The 19,805-nt window shown below is 33.8% G+C and overlaps 2 protein-coding genes and 1 long non-coding RNA gene across 12 annotated transcripts in view; 2 read left to right on the top strand and 1 right to left on the bottom strand.

The window, feature by feature from the left end:
• Positions 1 to 104: 104 nt before the first annotated feature.
• LOC122572492 (forkhead box protein N3-like) lies at positions 105 to 4,653 on the top strand. 6 transcript variants are annotated; one of them, XM_043737489.1, is made up of 7 exons: positions 105 to 232; positions 2,355 to 2,752; positions 2,845 to 2,880; positions 3,127 to 3,278; positions 3,362 to 3,665; positions 3,742 to 3,847; positions 3,919 to 4,653. In XM_043737489.1, exons 2-7 carry the CDS (start codon positions 2,380 to 2,382, stop codon positions 4,193 to 4,195), a joined length of 1,248 nt encoding a protein of 415 aa, XP_043593424.1. In that variant the 5' UTR covers positions 105 to 232; positions 2,355 to 2,379; the 3' UTR covers positions 4,196 to 4,653. The 6 variants fall into 6 exon arrangements, with proteins under 6 accessions (XP_043593424.1, XP_043593423.1, XP_043593422.1 ...); XM_043737488.1 differs by having other exon boundaries at positions 2,842 to 2,880; XM_043737484.1 differs by adding an exon at positions 379 to 505 and having other exon boundaries at positions 126 to 232; positions 2,842 to 3,278.
• A 2,176-nt stretch (positions 4,654 to 6,829) lies between these two features.
• LOC122572500 overlaps positions 6,830 to 19,805 on the bottom strand; it is a 38,932-nt gene continuing 25,956 nt past the window's right edge. The window contains exon 2 of the long non-coding RNA XR_006318467.1: positions 6,830 to 8,733. This is a non-coding gene — a long non-coding RNA (uncharacterized LOC122572500). The remainder of the gene's footprint in view (positions 8,734 to 19,805) is intronic.
• On the top strand, positions 8,662 to 19,713 carry LOC122572487 (interference hedgehog-like). Of its 5 annotated transcripts, none has more exons than XM_043737469.1 (7): positions 8,662 to 8,880; positions 14,117 to 14,197; positions 14,402 to 14,656; positions 14,740 to 15,729; positions 15,800 to 16,648; positions 16,734 to 16,859; positions 17,901 to 19,713. In XM_043737469.1, exons 2-7 carry the CDS (start codon positions 14,128 to 14,130, stop codon positions 17,939 to 17,941), a joined length of 2,331 nt encoding a protein of 776 aa, XP_043593404.1. In that variant the 5' UTR covers positions 8,662 to 8,880; positions 14,117 to 14,127; the 3' UTR covers positions 17,942 to 19,713. The 5 variants fall into 5 exon arrangements, with proteins under 5 accessions (XP_043593404.1, XP_043593403.1, XP_043593400.1 ...); XM_043737468.1 differs by having other exon boundaries at positions 17,679 to 19,713; XM_043737465.1 differs by having other exon boundaries at positions 8,663 to 8,880; positions 16,734 to 16,849.

Raw genomic sequence — 19,805 nt, 5'->3', positions numbered from 1 at the left:
ACACCGTATTTATGATGTATTTATGGTAGCAAACACTTCATGAAGATTATATCTTCGCGGGAAATTAATTAAATACGATTAATCGATGTTGAAGATGCGATATAAGATGTTTCGGTAACCACGTGATGACGTCAAAATATGGCGTCTCAATCAGCTGGGTGTTGTGTAGAGTGTGCTTGAGATGCCCGTCTTTAGAAAACCAACGAAGACTGCCGTCTGTCTACTCCGATACGTGAGTTTTTAAAAAACCTCGTAATGTTCAGCTTCTCGTGTTTATTCACCGCTCAACGAAATTTAAACGCGGTCCCATAATTGAATGGCAGGTTAAAAACAGAAAGACGCAAAACGCTGTTTCATTTCTTAAATATTTCAATTTAGTTTTCGCCGTGGAATTTGAAGAAAATTCGGGAGTCACTGGGAACATTATGCAGAGTGATTATTAATTCAAGAAGTTTCGTGAAGAGCACTTGGTCCTGTTCAAATTTAACGACCTGAAAAATGACGCGTATGTAAAAATACATAAAATATGGTTAGCAGAGGAACTTTCTGAGCGCGTTTAAATCTCGTCCCCCTAATACGTATAACAATTTTTCTATCGTAATAGTAAACGCTTGAGGAGTGCATCATTTACGAAACGCGATGTTGATACCGTGTGCAACCAATGCCGTAGCCATTTTCATGTTTGCTCCAGTTTCGTAATCATTATCAACTCCATATTTGAATTCAACAAGTAACGCAGTGACATGTCTCGCTTGTTCTCGAATTTTTACTGTCACCTTCCGTTTCATCGATTCACCGACGACTTGTCTACCTTCGTCTCGCTTCTCTTTAATATTTTCCACTTCAAAACTATGATCAGGTGCGAGCTTGATATCTGGAAACGAATACGTCTGTGACAAAATCTGTTTATCGCGTACCACGTATCGACAGACGAATTTTCTATATCAAATTTTCTTCCATCAATTACACATAACATAAAAATACATATTTTAAGAAATCTTCTCAAAGTATCCTTTAATTAATCTTGATATCCTGTTAACAAGAAAAAAATGAAACATTTTGAGAAACAGAGAAGGAGAGAGAGCGCCGAATAGACGCCATTTTTTTGAAAAATGATTTAAATGTATACTATCGTCGTAAAAAGTTCTGTGAAATGATATATGTTGAAAACGATAGAAAAACTATCGATAACTCGGTGGATAGTGCGACGAGTGTCTTAGGATTCTTTGGTTATGACAAAGTTTATTTTCGATTGCAATGTGTTCTTAATAGCGCGGCCATTTTGTCGCTTATTAGTGGATAAACAAATGACGATGTTGGTACTTTGGGTTCGAGGCTACAGGCGCGTCACATGCGCGGAAATTCAATTTCACTGCCTACGCATCCCTTCCGTAATTATAGTATTCCTATATGATACCAAAAATAGAAAACGAACCGACATTTATTTAAAACAAACCCTCTCTATACATTCTGTAGGGTTGTCATTTATATCTTCATTATTTCGTACATTTTTACCTAGAAAATCATGATTCGAAACGTTATACGTGTTCCGTGTATATGGTTTCGAAATTGGATTTTGTTTCGTGCAGATGCACGTGACTGGTATTTTCACACTACATACTTGATACTATACAGTTATTCATTAACATAACAATATTCAATGCTTTACAAATGTTTTTATTACAATTTGTAATTCCTGTAATAAATAGAAAGGAAGATTTATATTTCTTTTTGTACAAAAAATTCGTGATAGTTTTGTTTTCGATAAGAGATAAGATTCGTTTTTGCGACGCTCAATCGAGGAAATTTGGTTTTTACTTCATAACTATCAATAGTGCCGTGCAAACGTTTTTGGCCAAATAGATTTTTCATTGTGAAGTCCAAATACAATATTTAAAAAAATGTTAAGGAGAATTATATAATTACATGATAACGTTTATGTACTATATTATTTTCTTTCGCTTATCATATCTTTATATCCAATATTATTTAAAATTCTTTTGGGCATCGCTTTCTGAATATAAAGTGAAAAATTTATCTGGCCGGTAATTTTTGCATACCATTGTATCTAGGAGCACGTTGCTAGGGTTACGAGAAGCTGTTGCTTAGTAACAGTATTCTTCTGCTTCGTTGCCGAAGCATCGACGCTTATCAATTCTTCCCCGCTTCACAAATTAAATATCCTTTCTCCCCCCTCCCCCCCAAAAATATTAATAAACTAATTAGTTACAAAAAAGATAAAAAAATAATTTTGAAAAATGTAATGCATAGGTGTAGATAATAATTCTCAAAGTAACTAATTCAGATATATAGATTTTTCTCTGAGAATTTCATGATTTGATTTTGTTTTACAGTGACAAAAAAAGCACTTGACCCAATATGCCACCAGATAGACCAGATGCATCAGGTGTGGAAACTGGCATAGGACTAAGTAGCACAAAAGTTTTCAATTTTGGAGAAACAGTATACACAATGAAAGAAAAAGAAAATGCAAGTGCTTTTGTTGAAACAAACTCAACTGATGAACTTTCCATGTCTGATAAGTCCATTGAGAAAAATAGTCAGTCGGATGATGATCTGACTTCCTTAAGCTGGCTTCATCAGCAGAATCTGTTGAAGGGTTTGGATATTTCAAACCCCACTAAAGACATGAAGAATGAGAATGTTTTGAATAACAATGTTTGTGATGATATGGCAGACTTTTCTGAAAACACCAATTCTGTATCCAGTTTGGATGAAGGTTATTGTCCAGGTAACTTTCAGTATGTTTTAATTTTCAATTGATAATCGTAATAATATTAATGAAATATAATACTTTTTCCTTTTTTTGCATTTTCATAGCAGATAATAATAGCAAGATAAATAATACGACGTCGCATGGTAATAGTCAAAACTATCAACACTCGAATAAAAATAGTCAAAAATCAATGCAAATCTTTCAGGAGTCGGTAAAAAATCATTATAGTACCTCGCAAAACAATCAGACGAAGATATCATTGAACAACAATAATCTGCCAGTTTCAAATCGCAACAAACACCCAACTCATATACCATATGATCCTCACTTACATAGAAACAGTAAACCACCATATTCATTTTCTTGTTTAATTTTCATGGCTATTGAAGATAGTCCTGTAAAAGCTCTACCAGTCAAGGAAGTATATGCTTGGATTTTGGATCACTTTCCATATTTTAGGAATGCTCCAACTGGATGGAAAAATTCTGTTAGACATAATCTAAGCCTAAATAAGTGCTTTCGTAAAGTAGAGAAAGCACCAGTAAGTGTTACATTATAATATGCACGAAAAAAGATCGTTTCCCTTCTAGAAGCAAAAACTTAGAAAAACTTCTTCTCTTTTAGAATTTGGGCAAAGGTTCGCTATGGATGGTAGACGCCCAGTATCGCCCAAACCTGATACAAGCATTATCTCGCGCTCCTTTTCCTCCTCCGACTGCTCAAACTTTGTCTTCCCCTGAAAAACCACAAAAAAAGAATACTAGTACACGTCTACCTGATCCTATCCTCTTCCCGTATCTCTCCAAAAGACTGGCATCGAGCAACATTACCGACAACACAGACACTGAAGTAGATAGCGATGTAGACGCAGCTGCAGCTGCTATGCTTTCTTTTAAACACGGACCTATTATTTTAAATCATAATAAAGGCAAAGTATCTGATAAAGAAGATATCAACTTATTAAACAAACATAATATTTTATAACTTATTCAATCTTATTGTAGATCGTAAGCGGAAAGTACCGGAATCCGAGGTTCTGGTTCCTGTAATTACCAGGAGCTCCAGCGAAGATCATACTTACAGTTGTATTACCTCAGTCAAGCAAGAAAGGTAATCATTAACAGTTTTTGTTTATTAATACAATATTATAAATGATAAATTGCGCATGTTTATTTTTCAAGTAAATATCCAAGAAAGGAAACAAATCCTGATTTCGATGAGCAACGGAAGATAGCGGAAGGCGCGGACGCGCTTTTAAATTTAGCAGGTGTTACCACACCACTCAATCACAATAGGACACATCACGTACAAGGTATTAACTCGACGCCAAAGTCCGATGGTACGTCAAAGCTGAAAAAACGTTCAGCTTCGAATGATTATTCGAACACACCTGAAAAAAGACGTAAGCATTGGCCAAAGTGGAGTGAAGGGAAGCGGTATTTAAAGCAAATTATATAAGAATACTTTGGTTGTATGTACGTATATAGCATCACAAGTTTCCTATTTTTCTTTTCCATATTCAAACGTGAACTTTTCAAAATTCTATCTTCGGTATGGATTTCGAGACTGTGGATTTAAAATCTTGCGTTGCTGATAATTAATCTGTTGTCTTTTGGATAAGATTAACGTTAATGAAGATTTGCATCGAAGTTATCGCCATTGTTAGGCATCTAAGATGAAAAAGTGAGAAGAACACGATATGTTCTGTCATATTAGAAGAAAAAAATCTATCAGGTGCATTTCTATTTAAAAGAAGAAAAAAAGTGTTGAGGCAAAGGGAGGGGAGTAAAAGAAAAGAAAACAAATTGGCGGTCGCTCAGGGTTCAGAACTCGCTATATGCCAAAATGAATTCAGTAGCACTAAGCAACAAGCAATAATAGAAGAATAGTGTTAAAAGAAAGAAAAAAATTACTTTCTCAACGTTAAGGCATGGATACAACTATAAGTGGTTCATGGATCATCAATGACGAAAAAGGAGAACAATATCGCGTACTAAAACTAAAATAACGATAAACTTTTTAGACCTGTTGTGACAATTATACATATTAATTCATAGAGAGTTTAATTAATGATAATAGAGTTCTATATTAGGTTTTTTGTAGATATGTATAGAAATATAATTGATATCTATTCGATAGAGAAATTGATAATATATTTAAAAAAAGATTATATATATACACACACACATATATGTATATAGATATATATATATATCTATATATATATATATAGATGCGCACGCGCGCGTACCCACACATACATATAAACATACACACACTCACTCTCACGCACATATATACATGTACACATGTTCATGCTCACATGCTCATTAATTTACACTCAAAATACATCTGGTCATGTACGCAGCTGTATGTGTGCAAAATGTGTGCCGCGGTAAACTACATAACAAAAAGAACTCTAAAAAAAGAAGTCAAGGTACACTGAATACGGATTTGAAATGAATAATATTATCATTTCATGCCTTTTTCTACTCTCTTTGTGGCTTTTGAGATGATTTTGAACAGTGCTGTATATATGTAGATCCTGTAATGTATGCAGAGACCAGTTTTAAAAAAAATTTGTTAAGGCATCGATATATATACGTGTATATATATATATATATATATATGTATATATAGCGTCGAATTGATAAATATCGATTGGAAGAAATGTATAAAGGTATAAACCAAGAGTGTCATCCTATTTTTATAAAAAAATAAAATAAAAAACAAATATATGTATAATATTAAGAAATCTTGTGAATACCTGATAAATAATGAAGATATATATGGCGGTGGAAGAAAAATATTGAATATGGATGAACTGGTCTTGTATACATTGATATCGTAGTTCTGTATAGAGAGAACGTATATTTTTACAGGGCACTGCCCGCGTGATAAAAGCTCTTCCTAATAATTGCTAAAAAAGGATATGAAAGGAATACAGTTCATTAGCTTAAACCATTTATTAATTATATCTTGCGTGACACTACAAACACAGCATGGTAGCGCAGCCTGAGTATTTCCATATGTTTATATGCCATATATAATGTAAAGCCTTCGTTAAAAATGGTAAAATATGAAATGCATAGTCTTGATTTTAAATAATAAAAAAAAGACAAGACAATAGCAAGCAAAAACAAGCTCATAGAGAAAAAAATGATCTTGGTTACCAATTAAAAAGTGGCGAAATTTTGTTCCATCGGAGACGTTTCTAGTCTTACGATTATACTATGTAAAAATGGAATGATATCAGTTATTAGGTTGATAATGATATTTAAGCGTCACAATTGCGATTAACAGTAAATTGTTATTTGTAATATATGTTACTGCTGGCTCAGATACATTTCAGACGCGAGACTCATTATTATCGCTTCTTAAGAAGGTGCAATTTAGTTTAACTTATTAACGATATATTGTTTATTCTCTAACGTTTACTGTCTAGTTACTCTCCAAATCGATGGGGTAATGATAATAATTTTCAGTCAGTAAAGTTATTGCACTTAAAAATATTACGCTAAACTGTTAGATGTTATTAATGTAAAGAACAGACAGCGGTGGGAAGGAAACTAATTAATTTTAGCATCACAAAAGCGGATTAAAGATACTATAAACTTAAAAAGAAAAAACAAATGGGCAAATATCGAATATAAGGCGCGCTGCCAAAACGTTTTGTGTGATTGTAGCTGGTCAGCTACAAAGGGGAAAAGATCCAAGATTAAAAGAAGGGTGCAAGGAAGAATGCCATGTTTATACGCAATCGAGGAAACCAGTTTTGAGAGAAATATTATATATATTTCACGTGAATGTAAAATTGTTCTATTTAGCACATACGTATTTATACACTACACATATTACATAAATATATGTAATGTAAATGTTTTTAAATTAAATATGCTTTAAAAGCAAAAAGCAAGTACGTGATCGGTAGCGGGGACCTTTTTTCGAAATTTGTATATGCACGAGCAAGACCAGTTTTTTGTAGACTTTACGTTTTCTATTGTCTGTGATATTATTGCAAAAGTGGACACACCTTGTTGTTGTTGTTGTTAATTATATTTTGGTGAAACAGAAGTTTTAGAGCTTTATAAGTTTTATTCTTTAGGGGGAGAGGGGAAGAGAGAAAGAGAGGAAATAAGAAAAGAAAGAGTAAGTGTTCTTGACACTTCTCTGATATTATTAATTGGCATTCTTGCTGACACCTAAACATTCTGATCTAGATAGACGAAACTGGCATCTTTAAAATTAGCAATATATTATAGATATTCTATTATATATATATTGAAAGTAATATCACAAGTTTTCACACTATTTGTTGAAATTTTTAGTCCTAGCTTTTGTTTGCTATGACTGAAGATCTGTTCTTCCATGTAGTTTATTCTAATCTAAATAAATTAGGGGGTGGGATGCCATTTATAATAATAGTAACGTAGCTAATCGATCATCGTTACAAATTAGAATAATCGATTAGCAAAGTGAACATAAAGCAATATATACCAGTTGATCCTGACATTGGGCAGAATACTCGTTAGTCAGCCGGTCCGTACAAAATAAAAACGATATACCTTCATCTACTATGATACAAGTCAATGTTACATCGCGCGTTTGTATAGAGAGAAATAAGTATAAAAAAATTGTAAAACTCTAATCGTACAAGATGGTTAACTTATAGAGTATTTTTTATGAAGTATTATTGTAGCGTATATTGCGATATAAAATCATCATTTTCGTGAGCCAGCGTAATTCTTAAAGGCATACAAATTATTATTTAACGTAACATTAAAATCGTCGTTGTTTCCTATATCAAATGGGGCCGGCTGATATACATAAAATTAAAACACCATCGACAACACCGAAAAAAAAGAGAAAAAGGAAAAGAAACATCAGATATAAGAAGCAAATCATAATAATTCATTGCATCGCGACTAGCCACGGACAATCAAAATGTAACATGGTGTTTAATTTGCTTCCATTACATGACATCGTGCCAAACGCAGAAATCATTTATTTTGAGGAACAGATGTTTATTTATATGTATATCTACAAGTTGTATATTGTACGAATTTTGTTGGCGTAATATGTAATATTATTATTATTATTATTATTATTATTATTATTATTATTATTAATATTAATATTAATATAATTATTACTCATTTTAAAACGGAATACATTGTAAAATGTTTGTTAAGTTTTTGACCTTGCTTACATAATTGAGTAAAGAATATTTAATATTTTAGATTGTAACCAAAACAGACCTTTATTAATGAAAAGAATGTGAAAAAATCAAACATGCGCAGAATTGGTTATTTAAATTTGCATCCTTTTCAATGACATGCTACGACATGCAACTACCTATATATATAATATATATATAATCATGAAAGAAATTATTAATCGTAAAAAAAGTGTAAGAAAGAAGAAGACAAAGATCAATTGTTGTTAATTAATGTTACTTTGAATACAATATATTAATATATATTTCTATATTTCAACTCTTAAATTATTTACGTCTATCATATTAATAATTAATAATTCTTTCTGCTGATTAAAAGTGACATACAGTTTTTATTTATAAAATCGTAGTTGGCGCGTTTCGAATTTCGAAGGTGGCGCTATGTACAGAAGCGTATCGCGCAGGATATCTGAACCTACAGTGAAAAATTTCTCCTTCATGATCACCCTGAAGTTAACCAAGTCATTTATAAACTCATAATGTAAACTAAATTTTAACTTTTTCTTTACATTCGATCATTTTTATGGTGTTTAATTTTTGATAAAACACATCCGCTTTATTGTCAGATTTGAAATGGCAGTGAGTCACGTGATTGCACCGCAATGTACCAACCTGCACGTGAGTACCTAGATCGAAGCACACGTCGTTACTATACTTTATCGCGGTTCAAAACCTGTCGGTCTGCATTCCAGTGTGCTGGTGGACGCCAAGCGTCGTGTTCTATAGGAGGTCGAACTTGGTGAGCCTAGTAGCGATCGCTCTGAAAAAGATGAAGTGATTTATCGGTGAAAATTATTAACACGGACACTCCGTTTTCCTCTCACGAGGAAAATTGTGATCGATTTAGCGAAAAATCAAAAGGATCTGATAAACGTATAGATCGTACGGCTGGATCGAAGGGAAAAGGGTGAGTGTGCCAAGCATGATTATTACTTTTGTTTTCTTCTTCTTCCGTCACTGATCTTTTGCCTTTCTTTTATTTCTTTTGCTCACGTTTCTGATTCACCATTCCGTAAAACCATAAATATAATGGGACCTGTATATACCGTTCGTCATGGAAAACTTTTGTCGCGATGTCGCTGTGAGAGATCACCTGCCGGAAGGGGTGAGCCACCAGTATTTTTCGTGAAATTTGAATGCAGTGGATAATGCAGTGAATAAATCGGATACATAGTATTATTAATAATACCAATTGTTAGAACTATTGACAATTCGGAAAACGCTCATTCAGATGATACCGCGCTACTTAATGCGCCTGCGTTGTAATAAGATACATATGCATTATTGTTGAGTGAGATATAGCAAGATCGTAAAATCGGAGTTATTCAAGTTTATATGTGTTAAAAACCGAGATAATAATTTGAGACATATAAAAAAAGATAAGGAGCTGAATACCTCGTTCAGAATCGTATGGTGTTAATTTTGAGTTTTCTTCCTTTGTAGTTTTGTGTATTTAAAAAGAATTATATGTATACAACCTGAGAAGATTTTAGACGTATACAATTTGTTATATTTCAGGCAATACATGTATTATAAAAGAATTTGGTAGGTTGATTGAGTAATAGCTTTTATGGTCAAAGTACTTCTGTGAAATGCATGGAATCATTATTGATGTCGCTAATATATATTAATACTTTAATTTACAACCTCATTGCATGTCTTCCATTAAGTATACGTTGCATACTTTCTGATTAAAGTTTCGTACGCATTTTGATACGCGTAGTCATGCGGATGAATTGTCAACTTCCCGGTAAAGCTCATCAAATTGAACCACTTATAATTGGTACAATAGCAATGACTATTAGGGGAAAACATTACTATTTCTTAAATATTGTTATCGTTTAATCAATAAAGATAAAATGACATAAAGTATTTATTTACTTAAAAGATATAACGTTAATGGGCGAACAAGTAGCGGTTATGGGAAGTAGATTAAAATAGCGTATGACACATATACGGCCAAATATTCGTCGCTCGTTTTACTAAGCAATCGCCATGCATGCCGAGCAGGGAAGTTAAGTTAGTCATGTGTCTTGTATCGGGATGAAACACGACGAAGTGAAGAGAATAAAAGTTCACGTGATTAATCGACGATCAACAAAAGGAAGGATCCACTTGTCAAATGCGTTGGATCAACGGGAACCTGATCTTCCTGGTTCCTGTTTGTTACACATAACGGAATACCATGGAGTTTGCTCGTGGAAAAGTAACGTCAATCACAACTCTATTCTCAAATTATGACACAACTTCAAAGCTGTTCGAGAGGATTTATTAAACCATTACTAGAAGAAAGTTTATATTAAATCAAAGGTTCATTATCATTAATAAATGGATATATAATGCAATATCAAAGGAAGTTCAAAAAATTTACAAAGATCGTAGTATAGATCAATATATTTTTCGATACAATCTTATTCTCTGTGACAGAAAATCTCACTATCTTCTCATTCAGTTAGAAAAATTTTTTGGCGATTTGTATAACACTAAATTAAAAGAAAAAGATGTGTTCTGTAAAATATTTTGAAATATTATTAACATTTTAGTGAAACAAAAAGCTATCATTGGTCATAGAAGTATAAATCTATGTAAAAGTCTATATAAAATATTTTGTATAATACGTCTAATAAATATTAAAAAATGATAAAAATATTTCTATAAGTGTCCGAATACATTTTAAGCCACTGTAATTGTGTAAGAGGACTCAAATCTTTCTGTATTTTGGCCAACGGGAGAAGAGTCGCGAGTTCGTGAAAGTGGAACTCAATTCCACTGATACATCGTGATCTTTGATCAAGCGAGAGGATCACGAGTGCAAAAAGGATTTCGGGGATTGAGTCTGTTCCCTGATTAACGACAGGTTGTAGAACAGAGTCTAATTCTCGTTTGGCTATATGCTTGTGCGTGTGTGTGTTGTATGCGTGTGCGTAACTCGGGTGGCATTGGCCCGTCCGTAAGGTTAGGTTGGTTAGAGGTGCGCGCGGGGCACAGGGGCTTGACAACCACTGCTTTGGAATTCGAGTTCTTTATTTTTATGAGAGCCAGCGTCGGAAACCAGCCTCTTTCGAACCCTTCTCACCTGTTACATACCACCGGCATTTATGCTACCATTTAACCAGAAGTTAAGAGTCCTCCCGTGCATAAAACACGTTCAACTATCTTGCCAATGGGTCGAACGCGTGCTTTTTGTCCCTGTGATTTCAGCTTCGATGAAAAATCCCTCCTCTCTCGACCGTCAATCCTTCGAACCACTCCTCCGGTAAATTCATTTCTTCGTAACAAACAGTGAGTCCTCGTGAGAAATTTTTCGTACAGTTCCATTCTTTTACTTTGATAACAGAATTCTATTTGTTGGAATGAAATGTCAGTTTGTATTCGATTAAATGAATTATCAATTGAATTTATTTGGCTGAAGCATAAATTTGTATTATACAAGTGAAAAGAGGTTGTAAAAAGAATCAGTGAACTTCTAATATAAATGAAATTTTATTATATTTACTGTTTGTTGTTATTGGGTTGTAACATAAATTCGTTCTATTTTTGTATTTGTCACAACATACGTAATACACAGTCGGTGACAAAAATAAGCGGTCGTATAGCAGAGGTAGGTATCAATGAAGTTTAATCGAACTAGCACTAGTGTTATGTATGTAAATTTTATTTATATTCTTATAATATATATATTATTTAGTAAATAACTGAAGTTAATATTTACATTTTTGCGTAAACAGACCGTATTTGACGAAACGTCACTGATATCTACACTGCCGGCTATAAATATGACACCTACGCGTTACATTCATTGAAGGACTGTAAACAAATTTTATTTTATTTAGTATTTTACATTATGAAACACATATAATACGAATTAAAAAACAGATTTATGATAAAATACAAACAGAGGATAGAAAGAGTAAAAGAGAAATTCGTATTAAATATCAACTAGTGTTCTAATATTTACGATCAGCACTGTATTTCCAATTTTCATTACCTGTCCACTTGTTTTTGTCTCCGATAAAATGTATAGGTATGTATGTACGAAAACAGGACAGATTTATGTTATAACTCAATAGATTAGTACTAATTTAAGTAACAAAGATATTGAAAGTGAAATTTTTCTCTTAGTGCACTCATATACATATAATATCTATTAAGAACGTTTGAGGAAACATGTAAGCATTCTGTGGAACAGAAAATTCTCTGTATTAATTTCAAGCGTTAAATTATCATGTAAGCGAACGGTACAGCGTAATCCATGAATGAATCTACCTACATTTGACGCGTATGTTAGCCAACAAATAATTTCTATTAGTATTGGACGTGTCAGCGCGGTTTTCTGATCGTCACTCAGGACGGTCAGCCGCTCGCACGTGGGTGGAAAGCGGTGCGCGCAATGAACGACGGTTTTCGACACCGTATATGGTCAATTTCATGTTGTCATTGTGGCACCTCTGTCGGCTTCGTTTCTCACGATGCAAATGGATTCTGCATTTCTGCTTCTTTCAATATCCTTTTTCGTAACTTTTTAATATTCAATCGAACAAATTCTAAAAATAATTGAAGATTACGAAAAAAGAACATGATAAGAAGACTACGAATATTTATGTAAATTCATATTTTTATAAATAGAGCTAATAAAGGAAGAATTCATATAGAGATTTGTTTCATTCTCTAAATATTCTAACGAGTATTTTACATATTTTGTATAATTGTACATAAACTACGGATTTTTGTGCATTTATAAGAAATTTTAATACATTTACATTTTCCATAAATGCATAAAAATCTCTAATAGGCCATTTCATTTCTACTTGTATCCTATTAAAATTCTTCTGTTTAATTATAAGGTGATACAGAGTGACATAAAATCAACAGAAATGTTTTACTCGTGTGATCTTCAATTTGGAATTTCTTCTATTATTTGTCGATTTATCTTCATAAGTAGAAGCAGCAATAATGCCTTTCGCGCATCCATATTTGTTTTGTACAGATATCAGTCAGTTAAAAAGAGTATTTTGCTAAAAGACTACTTATAGAGAAAGCTATAATTATATTTCTAAGAAATGCGGAGTATCTTCTTTCATTGATGAGTACAATTTTACAAATGAGATACGGATACTTACCTGAGACTGACACGTTCTGTTATCTTACATATTAACATATGAGACTCGCTCTAAGAAATCTGTTCCAAGAATTGGTAAAGATAGCGGCGAGCAGTTAGTGCAGCGCAATTGTATACTGCAAATATTTTACATTGAAGAAATGAAACTTAAATAGAAATTTATTTCACCATCTAAAACAAGCATTGTACTTTAACATGTGCATATTGTACAATCGAAATTCTCTAAGTGCATAAATATCCATATTATTATATTTATATTTATTATTATTAATTAATATTATTATTATATTTATATTTTATACTAAAATTGTGTAACTGCTATTTATTAAATAAATATTGATACTAATTAAGAAGCAATCTAAGACAGAATTACAAAGAAAGAAGAGGTGTTAGGATCGGTACAAAATAAAATGCAATAATATTTTTTCTTAAATTAAGAATAAAAAAATTATATAAATCCAAATTCATTTTGTAGCTAATAAGGCAGAAATTAATAAATTATATGTACAGTCATATTAAATAAACAGAAAGTGGCTATATAACTGGGAAGCATTAATATTAACTAGGGTTAGGTTATTCTCTGTTGTCATAAAAATCGAGATTTCATGCGCAATCTCATTTCCACCACTGTTCTATGAGAATCCTCTTGATTGCTGAAAGCTTCAGCGCGGCAGAAGCTTTTAGAATGAACCGCATTTGAAAACGAATATAAATCGCGTTATACTGTATCCCTTTGGGACTGGAATGCGCGACCCATTTGGTGGAGCGGGGATCGTTCGTGCCGAAATGACGAGCCATGATCAAAACTAGAATGAATGCGTTCTATTTCCACGTGAACTCGCCATGTTCTATACTTAAACGTGGTGGTTGGCCGGCATTAATTTTAGTGGGCCCTCTCTCTTTCTCTTTCGAGACCGGCGCCTCGCATTTTTAACCAATAAAATCAAGACTAAAAAACGGATAATAAGAATGAGAGCGACATATGTGACTAACTTGTACTAATTTTTGTTTTCTTTGATTGCAGAATGAGTCAAGATGCGACCTGTGCTTTTTCTATATGCCGTTATCACGGTCCTACTTCATGTCCTAGCCAGACATGCACACGGTCAGTTTTGTCTTACATATTTTTTATTTATGATATGCATTACATTTTAATATACAGTGGTTAAAGGAAGTATTTACACATCATTTTATTTATGCTGATTAATTACGTTCAATTATATTACAATTTGTATCATTTTTAATAGTATTTTCGTGCGACTACAAAAATTGAATACTATGAAAATTAAATTATTCGTATAAATTACAGGACAGAAGCAAGAACTAGGCATGATCTTCACTAAACACCCGCAACCTTTGGCCGCGCCAATAGGGGATGATGTGAATTTTGAATGCAATTTGAATCTCGGGGCAGAACGTTTCTCCTGGCGCCATAGACCATTAGGTTCGGATAGGTGGTTGCAGGTTTTCCACATGTCTAGTAACGGTGGCAAAACGTCCAGGCACGTAGTGAACTTTGACAATGAATCCAAAGCCGGAGATTACCGTTGTATAGCATTTTATGGTAAATATTTTTGTATTTCATTTTATTTAACATCTTTCACAATGTTTAAGTTACAATTTGGTGATTTGATTTTACGTTGTTAGGTTCGAGTGGTTTAGCTTCTGACCCGGCAAGATTAACGCTTGCTACGCTAGAGAAGTTTACCGATAAGAGCGAAGTCATTATAAACGTTCCAGCAGGGAATACCGTGCCTATCACTTGTCCTGTGCCTTACTCAGCCCCAGAGGCGATAGTTGAGTTTTACAAAGATAATAATCCTGTAAAAAATGTTAACGTAGTTGGTAGCAAGACCATGGTCATTGAAAATGCTAAAGTATCGGACAGTGGATCTTATCACTGCACTGCTGAAAATTACATAACTACTCAGATATATCGGAGTAACCATAAGACGATCTTAAACGTAAACACAAATACCAGTTTTCGAGCACCATACTTTCTTAAACAACCACAAACGGAGTACAAGGTTTTGAGGGGTAAAAACGTAACTTTGGAATGCTTTGCCGCTGGTTACCCAATCCCTTCTGTCACGTGGACTAGATTAGGTAGTTCGTTACCACTGAACTCCATTAAAACTGCGATGGGCTTAACGATAATTAACGTTCAATCAGCGGACAGGGGAGAATATGATTGTATATGGAGTAGTCATGGAGTAAACATCAAGTCTGTGATCATACTAAAAGTTATGGAAGCTCCAAAGGTGATTAAGCCACCGAAGGCAGCAACGTTCTCCGAAGGTGGAGAATTGGACCTCTCTTGCACGGTAACGGGCGAACCACAACCGAAATTTGAGTGGCTAATTAATGGGGAATCTTTGACGCCTGGTGGTAATGTGGAAATCGAAGGTTCGAGTCTTTCTATCTCCGAGGTTGAAAAAAAGCACGCTGGAATTGTCCAGTGTGTCGCAAGTAACGAATATGGGTCTCATTCCGGTTGCAATTTGCTAAGAGTGAACCCTAAACAACATATTGGGACGACTGAAGCCAAACAGGATTATGGAATCTCTAATTCAAGACACAAACATACAAGGGGAGGAGGAAGAAGAAGGAGTAAGGAAGGGAAGCGTAAAGGCACTGGTAATTTGTTGCACCGTACATATTGCTTAGGTACTTCATGTTGATTTTATCGGATTTTTTATATTTGTAGCTGTGCTAGTACCACCGAATCTACCGAATGTCACCAGACTCTCAGACGTGTCCGTGATGGTTAGGTGGTCTGTACCTGAGAACACAGGACTGCCGATTCAATTTTTCAAAGTTCAATATCGCGAACTTGGACAGAAGATGAATGGCAGACAAGCAAAATGGATGACCGCGAACTCGGAGATACCGAATCACGTACGGTCGTTCGAAGTAACTGATTTACAGCCTAATCATACTTATCGGTTTCGAATTGCTGCAGTTTACTCGAACAACGATAATAAACTTAGTCCAAACTCTGTACGTTTTCATCTGAATAAAGATGGCGGAATCGAAAGTAATAGGATGCCAATACCTTTGTTAACGAACACCGAGGCTTTGAGTCCACACGAAGTATTACTCATTTGGCAGAATTCAGATAATTCGGCGAACATCGATGGTTTCTATGTGTATCACCGAGCTTCTACCACAGTTAGCGATTATATAAAAACTACGGTTGAAGGAAAAGACTCTTTCAACATAACTATTTCCCATTTGCAACCGGATACAACGTATGAGTTTAAAGTTCAGAGTTTTTCCGTAGACGCAGCTTCGGAATTTTCTAAGATCCTTCGACAAAAGACGAAAAGAGCTGTAAATACGAACGAACATGCTAATCATGATAATAAAAATGATCATGGCAGCAATTTAACATTAGATAGTCGAGTAAGGCCTGCAGATGATAAAAATGTAAATATGTATGCCATAATTGGCGGAGTTCTCGGAGGATCGACTCTGTTGGGCAGCTTAACTGCAATCGCAGTAGTATATAAGAGGACGAAGCACAAACAAAGCCGGGAATCATCGCAAAGCGAAGGTAAATTTAATTTGTAATATCATCGTACTTTGGAAAAAGACAGTGTAAGCCTTATAATAGATTATACATTAATTTTTTATTTTAGGAAAACCGATAACAAACGGAAGAGTAATGAATGGCGGAGTAACTGACTCGAAAATAAACATAACATCAAATCCACTTGCTGGTCTCGATACATCTGAAGATATAATACAGCCTAAGGTCGGTATTTGTAAGTAACAATATCAATACTTTCGCCTTGTCAAAGGAAAAGAATGACTGAGGGCTATTTCGATTTGAGAAATGGACAAAGATGTCATACCAATATTTTCTATTTCTGAATTAAATATCATTTGTCTACGGTCATTCAATTTCCTAATTCTACTAAACGAACAGAAATATAATCTTAACTGCGTACATAGTTATCTCTATACGCCTTGTCGATATTTTTATCGCAACTATTCGTACTGTCGTGTGTGTGTTCTGTCGGCTTGTAACTCTGAGGAGCTCGACCCAGTAGCCAAATAATGAAAAAAAGGGTTCTATATTATTTTTTTAATTTGAATTATATCGCTGGTATTTTTAAAAGATAATTCCAATGTAGGAAGTAAACAAATCACACCCTAATGGTACGCAATAAAATCTAATCATATAGTGTCTATATACATAAATGCTTCACTGCCACTAGAGGAAACTTCATATTTAACTTTCCATTAATGCTTTTATTTTTCTGCACACTCGATAGATTGACACATAAGACCCTGGGCGCTAAATCACTATGTCCATCCATATCCTCAATGTCATTGCATGAACATAGCACATTGATTCGATCATTATTACCATCAAGCCTGATTAAGTCCCATTTCGATGGCCTATACTCGATAATCGAGTCGAATCACAGGCTCCACTGGGTTACAGCTGTACGCCACTTTTTCTTTTTTTAATTTTTCTTTTTTTTTTTACAAGCGACTACCATTTATTTTCCTCCCTCCGCACTCTCGCGCGCGACTGTATCTATATTTACATTCAACTAACGTATTTCTGCTTTCAGACTATTCGATATTAAGAAGACTAGTCTTTTCTAGCTTTAGCAATTGGTCGCGTGCTGTTCTTTAAAATTCTACTTGCACACTCTCTGCATTCTCTCTGGAAGCCGCTTTTCTTTCGTATTTTCCGAACACCACACACATACGTTATATATTACCTACATGCCTGTGCCTCTCTGTGAGTGAGATCTGAAAGAAGCGAAACGAACACGCATGTTTCTAAACAGACCGGGCAACAGTCGCCGATGGAAATGGCATCGTTTCTTAACGGACAAAACAACAGCAACAACAACCATAACAACAGTGACACAGCTGGGACTGACCAGTGAAACGCATCAATAGACTGAGAGTCCCTTCTGCTCCAGGAATCACTGCCTATCGAACAGTCTCTCTGCGACCAACCATTTTCCTCTATGCTTTAAAAAGACTTTTTATAGTGCTCAGATCGTATTTCCAGATGTCAATTTTATCAAACTTTTATCAACTACGTTGCGACGGAAATATGCGGAGAAAACGATATACGAACGTTGTCGCTTCCAATGATGCTTCTTTTAATAGTGAGAAACTTTAGAAACTTTAGTCATTCATTAGGTTTACAATGAGTGAACCGTTTTAAGACATTTACAGGATGTCATAATAGGTATGCTCAAGTGTTTCAATCAAGATTGTTAGATATGTATTCATTTAACGATCGTATCCTACGTAATCAGTTTTAGGTTTTCTTCTTTTCTCTTTGACGGTAAATTGCGACTTTTTTCAAGCTCAAAATAGAATTAGAAATTCACGATTGATCATGAAGTGGGTAAAATATGCAAAGTACCTGTCCGCTGTCTTCTTCGACCTCTTCGTTCTTTTATCTCTTTGTTGCTCTCTTATATTATATCTTTGTCTCTTTTTGTATCCACTTGATGGTCGACAATTAGCGAGTTTCATTTGTAATTAGACACGCAAGAACGAAAAATTTATGAGCTCGTAATTTAAACTATATTCGTTTTTGTAACATTTAGCTTTTACCGTATACTCGCCTAATTTTATACTAATTTTAATTCAGGCAGCTTTTACGAGTTATGTTTGTTTCCTCATTTAAATTAATTAGCGTCCATTATTTTATGTTGTAAATACGTGAGATATTAGTGATTATGTCGAATTTAGAGGCGAATGATTTTGTGCCTGATAAAAAAGACAGCTGTGCTATGTATTTTATATAATACTACATGTTTTAGGAAATATTATTGGTGATGCTGGAATTTTCTTTGGAAATTCTTGAATCGCGATAGAATAGAACTTTGTTCAAATTTTTTCTCTTTTTTTAATGATCATTGTATCATTATCTTATATATTATGATTATTCATACATTATCGTCGTTGATATTGATAAAATAATGACTTTAACGGAATAATTTTTACGTTAGAGAGCGAACAAACCTCATACGAATTGCTACTAGAATAATAGAAATAATTCAGTCACACATCGCTAACAGTATTTGTTACGTAATATCAAGAACTTCTAATAACAGTATTTTCCTAGCTTCGAGTTAGATGCAATTTCTTTTAGTGACCGATATTAGATTCCAGACGGTAATCAAGCTTTACGATAAATTATACGTTAAAAAGAATCCGAGAATTATATTTAAACATGCTAGAATTTTTAGTCAAAATTTCGATATCAAAAAAAAGGAAACAAAAATGTGTAAATAAGTATTTATACAATTTTTTCGATTTTAGGTCGTTCTATATATAACATATCTTTTAATTTAGTGTTAATTATTTAAATTGTCTATTTTAAAAGAAAACAAAGTCAGAAGATCAGTTTGCAAACGGGACAAGAACAAATTTTTGTACATATATACTAAAATGGGTCAAATTTTATGAAGGAGCATATTGTGCCTTAAATCTTGCCTATACAAACTAGTGTTAAGATTAATTATTTATGTATCTATGTATGCATATCGACATTTTGTGTACTTAATTTTTTTTTAATAAATATGCTGAAAAAAAATTCGACTTCATGTTGAATGTTATGCGTTAAAGAACTTTAAATTTGAATTTTAGTGATATTTCTAGTAAATTATTCCTAACGTATAATTCAAATATGGAATTCAATCCGACATAACCTATAACTGATACACATG

Source organism: Bombus pyrosoma, linkage group LG11, assembly GCF_014825855.1.
Source record: "Bombus pyrosoma isolate SC7728 linkage group LG11, ASM1482585v1, whole genome shotgun sequence".
In the NCBI taxonomy this organism is placed as follows: domain Eukaryota; kingdom Metazoa; phylum Arthropoda; class Insecta; order Hymenoptera; family Apidae; genus Bombus; species Bombus pyrosoma.
Note: the sequence above shows the minus strand (reverse complement) of the source record. Positions and strands in the feature narration are given on the sequence as shown.